General features: G+C 35.2%; 1 protein-coding gene across 1 annotated transcript; it reads left to right on the top strand.

Moving 5' to 3' along the window:
- The first annotated feature begins 336 nt into the window (after nucleotides 1–336).
- LOC128510658 (uncharacterized) lies at nucleotides 337–12,168 on the top strand. The gene is made up of 11 exons (XM_053483138.1): nucleotides 337–499; nucleotides 3,551–3,850; nucleotides 4,984–5,259; nucleotides 7,789–8,040; nucleotides 9,625–9,744; nucleotides 10,426–10,518; nucleotides 10,715–10,765; nucleotides 10,872–10,946; nucleotides 11,223–11,291; nucleotides 11,815–11,870; nucleotides 11,980–12,168. Exons 1-10 carry the CDS (start codon nucleotides 337–339, stop codon nucleotides 11,859–11,861), a joined length of 1,446 nt encoding a protein of 481 aa, XP_053339113.1. The 3' UTR covers nucleotides 11,862–11,870; nucleotides 11,980–12,168.
- The last annotated feature ends 238 nt before the right edge of the window (nucleotides 12,169–12,406 follow it).

Below are 12,406 nucleotides of genomic sequence, written 5' to 3' on the forward strand. Positions count from 1 at the left end.
TGTGTGTGTGTGTGTGTGTCTGAGAGAGAGAGAGAGAGAGAGAGAGAGAAATGTGGGGGAATGTGAAAATGTGTGATTAGACATTTATAAAAAAATAAAATAATAAAAAAGCTTCTTATTATGTATTAAATAAACCTAGAAATATTTTGTATTTCCTGTGTAACAGAGAGACCAGCAGTACTGAGTGTATCTCCACAGAGCTGGCTGACTGAAGGAGACTCAGTGACTCTAAACTGTGAGGTTACAGACTCCTCTACAGACTGGACATTCAGCTGGTACAATGTGGTTCCCTACAGACATGGCGCGACTCAAATAATAACCAATCATAACTCTATCATGTATGTGGAGCTCCTCTCAGACAGCAGCAGAGGATCTGGAGGCTCCTACACTCTCAGTCCTGCTGCTCTTAAACACACAGGAGTTTATGTGTGTAGAGGAGAGAGAGGAGAACCAGCCTTACACACACAGTACAGCAATCTACAGACACTATGGATCACTGGTGAGGAATATTAATAATTGTGTTAAGTATATCTATCTATGCATGAATCAGTAAATATTAAAAAAATGTTGTTATTGGTTTATTGCTATTATTTTCCTTTGAGTTCCCATGTATAAGATACATACAGATGCAAGAAAAAGTATGTAAATATACTGTATAGAAAAAGTATAAGATTTCATGGATTTTCTGCATTAATTTGTCAGAAAATGTGATCTGATATTCATCTAAGTCAAGAGCATTGACAAACATTGACAATTTGTCTGATGCAGGATACAACTGAACTGAAGCTTAAGGGTTTTGTTAAAGGAATCAGCGTTTGTAGCTAATCAGTGCTTGGATTTGAACAGACAATCTTGTGATCTGTATCTAAAAGCCTGAAACACTTTAACTCAAGGCTTTTAATAGCCTAGTTCTTTACAAGGCAATCCTGTGAAATAATAAATCAGTACGTTGATGTAAAATTAAACATTAAATTTACAGCAGTTGACGTGTGTTCGGCATCATTATGTTGCACAATTATTCCTTTTTTATTTACGTGACCCTTTTCTGTCTTTAAGGTGAATCTCCTCCAGTCTCTCTGATCATCAATCCCAGCAGAACTCAACACTTTACTGGTGACTCTCTCTCACTGAGCTGTGAGGACCAGAGACACTCTACTGGATGGACAGTGAGACGATACACACACAGTGAGGGAAGAGTTACATATTGTTCACACTCATGGTGGGGATCAGTTACAGGATCTACATGTAAAATCAGCTCCCTCTCCACATCCCACACTGGAGTTTACTGGTGTAAGTCAGGATCTGGAGGAAACAGTAATCCTGTCAACATCACAGTGCATGGTTAGTGCTACATGTAGTGTGTTCATTGCTAAAAAAAAAAAAAAAATTATAATAATAAAAATTATAAAATATTTAAAGTTTACACCTGAAAAAAAAAAAAAAACTGTTAAGTAAGACAAAGACAACCATTTTCCGGTTCCTGGTTTGATGGACATATAAAGCGTTATGTTTTTGTTATTTGTTATTTATGTTAAATGATTTAAAGTCCTGAAGCACTGGTTTTATAGGAAGCGTAGTGACATCTACTTGTTTGCAGAAATTAAAGCCGTTCACCGAAACACTGTCTTCCCTCCGTAAATAGTTTACACAGTTTACATGCATGCAAAAAAAATGCATAAATGTTGTTTAATTTTGTGTTTATGTAAAAAAAACTATATACGTCATCTCCACTTGTACTTTGTAAATGTATACATTACTCCACCTTTATTTGGTAGTATGTAGCAGAAATACTCCCAGGTTTGCATCATTTGCTAATAACACTTGTAATGATCAGATAATTTAATTACCAGATTACACTAATGTGGGAACTTTAATCTACGCTCTGGTAAAGTTTAAGGACACTCAGGACAAAAAAAGACGCACACAGGAGCTGAAGCGAAGTGTTGAAGTAGACCGGATGGTGATTATCCAAAAGGACAGGATATCCGCCAAGGACAGACTTTACAATAGCTTTCGACCACAAGTTCATGAACACAAAACAACAGCGTGCTGTAACTCCTCATACTCTCCTCCTCGAGCTTTTCCTTGGGTGTCCTTTTAACAGGATCCCTTGACCATGTTATGTCATCGGGACTCTCTCGAGACTTCATCCCCGAACCAAAACACCAAATCTTTGGGACACATAACCCTTACCGGGAGCGAGTTATAAGGCACAAAAGTTTTCTTTAATTTTAAAATCTGCTTATACAAAGCCTATAAAAAAAAAAAAAAACTCTTTTATGTGGCTGGGCCACACACTCATGATTTTTAAATAGTAAATTCTAGTAGTAAATGAACATTTGGTATTTTGGGGTAAAAACCTTTAAAATCAAGCCAGTTAAATGTATCCTAAAACACGAGGAACCTCTGAAGCTGTGGATATCATCAGTCATATGGTATTGGACATGACACACACACTCTGATCTCTGACACCAAGTATACAACAATATGCTCAGCACAATTATCACAAAAAATAATAAATTCTGTAAGATATATTTAAACATTTGTGTTTATGTAAACATTTCTCCTCATATACAAATTTCAAAGGATAGTACAAGCAATAAATAAATAGATAAATAAATGAATACCCATACCTAAAGCCCATAACAAAGCGATAGAAGTCGTGAGTATAAATAGTCCCAGTGGATATTTTTGACGAACACCAACACAGGGCTCCATATTATTTTTATAGCAGTATGAAACAAAGTATTAACTTTTAATTTTCAAAAGAAGGAACAAATTCACAGTAAACAATACATCTGAGACCAGAAGTGTACAATATGTGACAAATGTACTGTAACATAGAACATTGAATAATACGTTGGAAATACTTCTTATATGGTGTCTTGTGTGAACTAATCCAAAGTCTAAAAGATCTGAAGCCAAAAATTGATGCAAAGTGAAAAAGGGTAAAGCAGAAATTTACACCAACCTACACCATGTTTTTATTTTAATTATTTCTTATAATTTTATTATTCTATGTAAATTTACAGAGATTATTATAGTTGTAAGTCATACTAAAAATGTTCTACTAATAAAGACTGGAGTTTGTGAATAAACATGTTTTGACAAGAGATTTCCACAAATTTATTTAAATAAGATAAGTCAACTGGACTTGTTAATTTAGTGTTAGAGTTACAGATGTTACATTTAGAGTCATCATAGGACGCTTTAAGCATTTTTTCAAAGGTGGTATTAATAACCATTTCACAATATTTTGTTGCTCTTTAGTTGAACAGTTTTATGAAACTTTTTGTAAAACACCATGACTGCTGACTTATTACAGTTACACTGATTTTATAGGGTGTGTGTGTGTGTGTGTGTGTGTGTGTGTGAGAGAGAGAGAGAGAGAGAGAGAGAGAAATTTGGGGGAATGTGAAAATGTGTGATTAGACATATATATATATATATATATATATATATATATATATATATATATATATATATATAAAGCTTCTTATTATGTAGTGAATAAACCTAGAAAAAATATTTTGTATTTCCTGTGTAACAGAGAGACCTGAGGCAGTACTGAGTGTATCTCCACAGAGCTGGCTGACTGAAGGAGACTCAGTGACTCTAAACTGTGAGGTTACAGACTCCTCTACAGACTGGACATTCACCTGGTACAATGTGGTTCCCTCCAGAGACGATATAAATAAACTTAAAAATGATGATAGACGAAGATCTGGAGCCTCCTACACTCTCAGTCCTGCTGCTCTTAATCACACAGGAGTTTATGTGTGTAGAGGAGAGAGAGGAGAACCAGCCTTACACACACAGTACAGCAATCTACAGACACTATGGATCACTGGTGAGGAATATTTATTATTGTGTTAAGTATAGAATAACAAAGTGTGAACGTAAGATGAGAATAATGCAACATCTATCTATCTATCTATCTATCTATCTATCTATCTATCTATCTATCTATGCATGAATCAAGTGTTGTTATTGGTTTATTGTTTTAATTTTCCCTTGAGTTCCCATGTATTAGATACAGTACATACAGACGCAAGAAAAAGTTATAAATTTTATGTTGTTTTGCATTTACAGTATTTGTCATAAAATGGGATCTGATCTTTATCTAAGTCAAAAGCATTGATAAATATAATGTACCTAAATATAATTGTAAGATGAAACGATGCATCCTTCATGCCATGTGCCTACTGTAGCCTGTGGAGGCAGTGTTATGATCTGTAGTTTCTCCCATTGGTCAGGTTTAGGTTCAGCAATGTTATGTGACAAAAAAAAAAAAAATAGGTCAGGCATGTAAATATACTGAATGACCAGGTTTTTCCATGAATTCATCTGGCTCAATTGTGAAAGAGCGGTTCAGGAAGTATGAGACATCATTTTCTCACACAGATTGGCCACCAGAGTCCAGACTTAATATGAATAAAACTGAATTAACTTTCAATTCAGTTTTATTCATATAGCGCTTTTAACATAAAAATTAATAAAACCATGGGGGGAAATAAATCATAAGAAATTACAGAAGTTTATCGAAATGATGTCTTCGCAATTAAGTGTCGTATTCAAACCAAAAGAAGGTGCTGCAAAATATTGGTGTGTGTACAGTGTGTGTTTTGGCTGCCAGTGTATGTTTAGAGAGAATTCCTGTTATTTATACAGTGTGTATTACTCAGTGCTTGGATTTGAACAGACGATCTTGTGATCTGTATTTAAAAGCCTGAAACACTTTAACTCAAGGCTTATATGAGGACAAATGGTTTTTCACCATTCTCACCTCTGCCAAAAAAAATAAAAAATAAAAAAATCACTGGTGTAATTGCTGACTTGTTTACAGGGCAATCCTGTAAAATAATAAACCAGTTTGTTGATGTAAAAATAAACATAATTTACAGCAATTGACGTGTGTTCGGCATCAGTATGTTGCACAATTATTCTTTTTTTTTATTTATGTGACCCTTTTCTGTATTCAAGGTGAATCTCCTCCAGTCCCTCTGATCATCAATCCCAGCAGAACTCAACACTTTACTGGTAACTCTCTCTCACTGAGCTGTGAGGACCAGAGTAACTCTACTGGATGGACAGTGAGACGATACACACACAGTGAGGGAGTGTTAGATTGTTCACAGTGGGGATCAGTTACAGGATCTACATGTATAATCAGCTACCCCCTGCCGATCCACACTGGAGTTTACTGGTGTGAGTCTGAATCTGGAGAAAACAGTAATCCTGTCAACATTACAGTGCAGGGTGAGTCTTCATGGCGTGTTTACTGTTAAAAAATGTTTAATTATAAAATATTTAAAGTTTACTCCTAGGGGGAAAACTGAAGACAAGGAAGACAAGGACAACCATTTTCCGGTTCCTGGTGTGATGGACATGTAAAGTGTTGTGCTTTTGTTATTTGTGTCAAATGATTTAAAGCTCTAAAGCACTGATTTATAGGAAGCGTAGTGACATCTGCTGGTTTGCAGAAATTAAAGCCGTTCACTGACACAATCTCTGCCTCCCTGAATAGTTTACATAATTTACATAAATGCAAAAAAATGCATAAATGTTATTCAGTTTTGTGTTTATGTAAAAAAAAAAACATTAATGTTATTTCCACATTACTCCTCCTTTATTTGGTGGTATGTAGCCGAAATACTCCCAGGTTTGCATCGTTTGCTAATAACACTCGCCATTTTAAATAGTAAATTCTAGTTGTAACTGAATCTATAGTATTTTGGGGTGAAAACATTTAAATCTATCAAGCCAGTTAAATGTCATCAGTCACATGGTATTGGACAACCACTCAATTTAGAGGTCAAGCACACAAGTTCGACTACTTCACAGCAGGCAGGAGGCGTGGATAAGATATAAAAAATGGAATTTTATTAATACAATTATTTAAAACACACTAAAAACAAAAGAAACCAAAAGAAACTCCAGGTCAAACAGGTAAACACAAAATACAGAGAAAGGAAAAAAACTAATTGGAAAGACCGGACTGAAATGTATATATTGTTGGATAAACTCAAAATAACCAGAATATTTAGAGCTGAGGTTCACAAGGGCCAGACCAAGTAGAGTGGTCTTTTTACCGGAACACACTTTCACACACACACCACTGTGCACAATGATCGCGCGCTCAAACACTCCAGGTGTAGCACTGCACACAATCGGGAAGAACCACAATAAACAAGAAAATAAACAAAAGACTCCAACAATTTTACAGACACTACTTAAGACATCTGACAACAATAAGTGTCAGGAGCTAACAAGTACATAAGAAAGGGTCATAAAACATAAAATGTACTGAGTAGTCTTTAGCAGGTCAGCCGTCAGGAAATACATTAATTCCAATTAAAAAGAGAAAAAGAAACAATTAATGACACCAAAATAACAACCACTTACCATTCAGGTCTTCATAGCGAAAGCACACACAGGCACCGGTTTAGTCAGAGCTGTGTCCCATCATAACAATAGGGCACAAGGAAGCCTAATTAATATGCAAGAATTAATATTGTTAATTCCTTTGGAAGCTAATGAACCAACCGGGTTAAACAAACATACCTTCAAGGAAAATGCTCACGGCTACGCCAACTGCAGCGCCGGAAAACACGCTATAAAAAGTAACAATGATCCTTGTAAGTTACACACACATAAAACCAGTTTCCAACAGCCATGTTTAAACAACGCACTTACCTGCCGCCTCTACAAACACGGACAACAAAGGGGAAACCAGGCGTGACGTGACCCAGGTAACATCCAATCAGGCTTTAAATATGGAGGTGCCCTACACTGATAGGCTGATACTGCTGTCACTTACCTGAACCCACTACACCATCACTAATTACCCTTTTCTTTAAGATAGTAGTAGACAAATTTACCACACTCACCAATATTTGATAAGCAAGATATACAGTGAAACCTCGGATTGTAAGTAACGCGGTTTGCAAGTGTTCTGCAAGACGAGCAAAGATTTTTAATAAATTTTGATTTGGAAAACAAACAAGTCTTGGTTTACGAGCACCGAGTATCATGTATTACGCATGCACTTCTTGTTTTGACGCAGAGCATCATGTTATCGTACACACCAACCCGTAAATGCTTCACTGTTTATCTTTTTGCACAATGATCATTACTGGACAAATTTTTGCACTAACTCCTCAATTCTTGCTGCTGTTTTTAAAAGAATGTTTACGTTTAACCACTACCTCAACACCATATTTTTATGTTCTGTTATGTCGTGGTTGCGCACTGTCACTTTGTTGTTGCTCTTGTTTGCACATTTGCACGTGCACTTTATGTTGTCTGTAAAAATAGTTATACTTAGCTAGTTAGTTTTTGTTAATTTATGTTGTAATTTATGTTAGGTCTCCCTGTCCTGTCTCTGCTAGCCAGTTAACTAGGCCTCTTGGTTAGCTAGTTTAGTGTCTCTGTTAATTTATGTTGTAATTTTATGTTGTATGTAGCACCTTGGTCCTGGAGGAACGTTGTTTCGTTTCACTGTGTACTAACTCTATATAGTTGTAATGACAATAAAGCGAACTTGAACTTGAACTTGAACTTGATCACAACTGATCTGGGTTTTCTCTCTCGTGCACTGTGGAATTGTGGATAATTGTCTCCCCTGCTGGGTCTTAGTGCTCGTCCCTTACTGGTATAATCAACATCCGTGCACGCATGTACTGTTTACTATAACACTGTGACCACGTGTGTGTGTGTAAAACATTTTATTTTGTGTGTGTACAGCGTAAAAGTAATATTAAATTATAATTGTGATTTCCTGTGTAGTAGATGGTAATGTGATCCTGGAGAGTCCTGTCCATGCTGTGACTGAGGGACATCCTCTGACTCTACGCTGTTTAGATCGCAACACAAAGCCATCAAGCCTCCGAACTGATTTCTATAAAAATGGATCAGTTCTCCAGACACAGGCTACAGGAGAGATGATGATCCATAAGGTCTCAAAGTCAGATGAAGGTTTCTACCACTGTAAACACCCAGAGAGAGGAGAGTCACCGAAAAGCTGGGTCTCAGTCAGAGGTGAGAAAAAGTTGTTGTTGTTTCAAAAAAATATATATAGCATGCTGTAAAGTTGCAGAAATTAGAAATACATGTTAGGAGACCTTAAATTATAATACTTAATCAATTTAGACTTTGGTGACGTGCGTTTGTCCGGCTGCGCGTTTATATGGAATTAAAAAACCGTTGCATGCAGCTTTTTCTTTGCGTTCAAAACCCAACGAACGCAAGGAAACCGCTTCTAGTTCGTTTTCTTCGCGTTCATTTTATTCTTCGGAGGACCGGATATATCCCATGATCCTACATGCTATACATAGGAAAATGCGGAAAAGGGCAAAATAAAAAAAAAATTATTGTTGAAAAATGTACACGGAAATTTTCGCATTTCTTCATAAACCACAAAAAAACTTCTCTTAATCCGACGTTGTGCAGTCAGAGAGTGAACCCGGTAGCAGCGGGCTTTCATATCCAGTTCCTGACACACTGCCCCCACAGGTTAAAACACAAACTTCAATTTGGGCTGCAGGCTGACGTTAGACCGAGACAAACGAATGCTGGTGTGGAAGTCAATCAAGTGCCACTACAAAACGTAACATAAACGTCTAGGACGTTCAGAGCGCGTTCGTTTATCCAAAAACTTAACGCCTGTGTGAACAAGGCCTAAGATTCACTTACATTTACGTAATGTTGGTAACACACTGGTGGTAGAAATAGTGCGGTGAACTACATTATGCATGCTCAGTGTGGAACCTATTTGGAAAAAAAAAAGGAGACCCGCCACCCTTGGACAATGTAAGAGGGCAAGATTGTAATAGGAAAAGACTGTGTTGTATGTGCGTGTGTGTATGTATGTATTTCCATTACAATTATACAGAATATATTATTTACACAGTAAGCATGCTTCCTTTACATTGAAACAGTCAAAATAGTCCATATTAAAACAAATAAAAAAGGTAGATAAATAAGATAACTTGTGATTAAGAAGTGATAGATATAGATCGTATTTGCTCTGCATTGAAATAAGGTGCTGGGCAATTGGTCTCCTTTTAATAATCTAAAAAAATTATTAAACCTTATTGATTTGTAAAATAACTCTTGAGTCGCAGAACAAAGCCATATTATCTAGAGACCACAAGTTTGAATTCCATTTGAGCAGGTTGGCCGTGCTCTCTTAGGGTGGCACACTTGCAACAGTCATAGCAGCACCAGCCAATCAGGGGTGTCTGTGAGCTCATGCATCCAGAAGTGAGTGAATAGCTCTATCCTCTGAGTAAGTCATGCTGCCCCCTAATGGTGCAGCAGTTCATCAAAGGATGCACTCACCTGGCATCACATTTTTAGCTGGAATTTTTATTTTTTATTTTAGAAGGAAAGTTTGTTATTATCATGAAAGATAAATTATTTGAACAAAATATAATTTGTTCAACTATGGACAGTTTACATCAAACTTGAAAGTTTGAGTTGGCCTTAAAACTTAAAAATCTAATTAGGAAACTGCCTAATACGTTTATTTTATTCTTTTTTTTTTGTTTGTTTTTCTATTTTTACAGTATATATACGTAATGTTTTTATTGTTTCTTTATATTGTTTCTGCTTTGTTTTTAGCCTCAGTCTCAGGTTCTAGATCCAGTGGTGGAACAGTAGGACTTGCTGTGGGTTTGGTGTTTTTGTTCATCGCTTTACTGATCTTAATGATCCTGCTGTGGTCCTACAAAAGAACAAAAGGTCTGATAACTGATTACATAATTGTGGAGAATAAACTGTTGATGCATTGTTTTGAATGTTTGACACTTAATTTTATTATTATTATCTGAGATATTTCCCTGATTACAGCGAAAGGTACAGTTAAATACAATATGGCTTATAAAATAAATAAAAAAGTAGTTGCACACAATATAGAAATACTAAATGTAATGTGATAAATACTATATATTTCTTCATAATTCCTTTATGATAACAGTTGTAAAGTAATATTTACAGCTGAATTAAACTATTTAAGTAAATGTCAAAAGAAACAATAAAGTACTAAATAAGTGCAAATAAAAGGTGTATGTGATGTTTTTTAAATTAAAATAATTCACTTAAATTAAATTAATTTAATTTAATTCATTCAATTAAATTAAAATAAGTCCCTGTCTTTTGTTCATCCTTTTTCAGTTCTGAACATCCTCACAAATGATTTTTAGTGTAAGATAAACTGAGAGTTAAACTGAATACGGATTAATAATGGAATCTAAGTTTTGATAAATCGTTAAGATTATTTATAAATATGACTTTACTAGGAGTTGAGCAGGTCAGACATTCAGTTACACTCATCTAACTTCATAGCGTTATTACAATTACATCTAAAATTAATATTTATTTCTATTTCTACTTTACTGTTCCTGCCTACTGTATCTTTTGTAGACACTCGGCAAAAAAACAATCAGACATCAGAGCAGAATCAGAGCCGGTCAGGAGCTGAAGACTCTCAGGCAGGATACACACCACTTCAGCCTGGTCAGACCCTGTCTCAGTTACTTCTTATTGTCAGATTTAATAACAGAATCTTTTATCTTATCATCTTTTTAAAACATAAAAAAACTGTTCTAATAAATACCAATGTTATTTTATGTTGTTCAAATAAAATCTATTTTGTTTTGTAATTCACAGTCACATTTATAACACAGTTATTTTTTGTTCTCTTTTACTGCAGGAAGTGAAAACATTTATTCCACTGTGGATCAGACAGGTACGAGTGGAACTGGTAGCGGTATCACATTTCAGACATTTCTTCTTGCATTAGCAGACTTACCTATTGAATAACTCTATAGAGTAAAGTACAGATGTGACTAACACTGCACTGTGTTCAGGTGAAGCTGCAGCTGAGAGCAAAGAAGCCACTTACTCACTGGTCATGATGGGGAAGGAGACAAACACAAACAAGGGTAAAGTATTTGAAATATACAGGAATCTGATGTCATAAGTTACAGTTTTTCTCCAGATCAAACAAGGCTCTGTTTTAAACGCAGTGATGTTTTCTACATTGGACTAATCAGAAATAAAATAATAAAAGATCAAAAAGATGCCACATGTTGAGTGATAAAACCTTTATGATATTGTTTATGTTAATGACTTATGTGGGTATGTGAAAGTTATAAGTTATGATTGACGTATTACAAGGTTAAAGATTATAGGGATGTTTTTTTTTTCTGCTACTGCAGGTCCTGATGCTTATGTGACTTATGCTGAGATCGAACTAGAACCTGTGAAAAGATCAGAGAGAGCAAAAGGTAGTAAAATAAAGACATTGCATTTATTATAGATTACCTGCACTGCAAATATTAATACATACATGTGAAAAATAAAACACTCTGATGTGCGGTTATAGATAAAGAATCAATGACTGTGTGGTGTGATGAAGCAGATTTACTCCTTCAGTGTTGTTACCCTGAGGGTGATATTATTTTTCCCCTACAGCACGTCCTTTTCTTAACAGTTTCTATCTTTTTGTCTTAAAGTAAAAGCAATCTGTCATGTGACCATGTCTTTAGTCTTGAAGACTTTCAGATGTCATAAAGTGTTTCCTCCACATGGTTAAGTAACATGACATGCCTTAATATATTTTATCTCTTGCATCATGCACATTATGCGATTATAGAAAATCAATCAACACAATAAGAGTCCAGACTTTAGCAGTGCTGTGGTGTATTTTAATTATACATGACCTGCTATTTAAATCATTTTCGAAGTGATAATTTAGATGAATTGTAATTTTTGGAAAGATTAATTCAGAATATTTTTTCTGTGTGTTAGAAAAGCCCAGTGTGGCTGATGATACTGTCTACTCAGTGCTGCAGTAGAACAAGGAGGTAAGACTCATGACATTTACATAAGGAAAGACACTAGAAAAAGTTTATTGTTTGACAGGAAATGTATTTATAAATGTAATTATTGTAATCTCTTTCTTTCTTTCTGCAGTGAGCCACAAGTCTGTGTAGACTGATGGAGCTACTGATATAAACACAGAAGAATTAGATAACTCGTGTCAGTGTCCAAATAATTGTGGACCCAACAATAGACAGTGTTTGCAGCCTTATATATATATATATATATATATATATATATATATATATATATATTATGTATGTTTATCTGTTTGCTTGTCTTCCATATAGATTTTTCTGATTTATAAGCATTTATTTTGCTCTATAAGTGTATTTTATAAATTATATCATTTTAAAGTGTTTTTTACTGAGGTGTATTGACAGTGTCCTCTGTAAGATACATTTATTTTAGTGTAAAATACACAGTGTAATATTGTACAGTGTACTGTAGGTTTGTATTTCCTGTAAAGCTGACTACAGTTAGAGCCATTGGTGAAAAGCCCAGTTAAGGCAAGCTTTGT

This window comes from Clarias gariepinus, chromosome 1 (assembly GCF_024256425.1).
Source record: "Clarias gariepinus isolate MV-2021 ecotype Netherlands chromosome 1, CGAR_prim_01v2, whole genome shotgun sequence".
In the NCBI taxonomy this organism is placed as follows: domain Eukaryota; kingdom Metazoa; phylum Chordata; class Actinopteri; order Siluriformes; family Clariidae; genus Clarias; species Clarias gariepinus.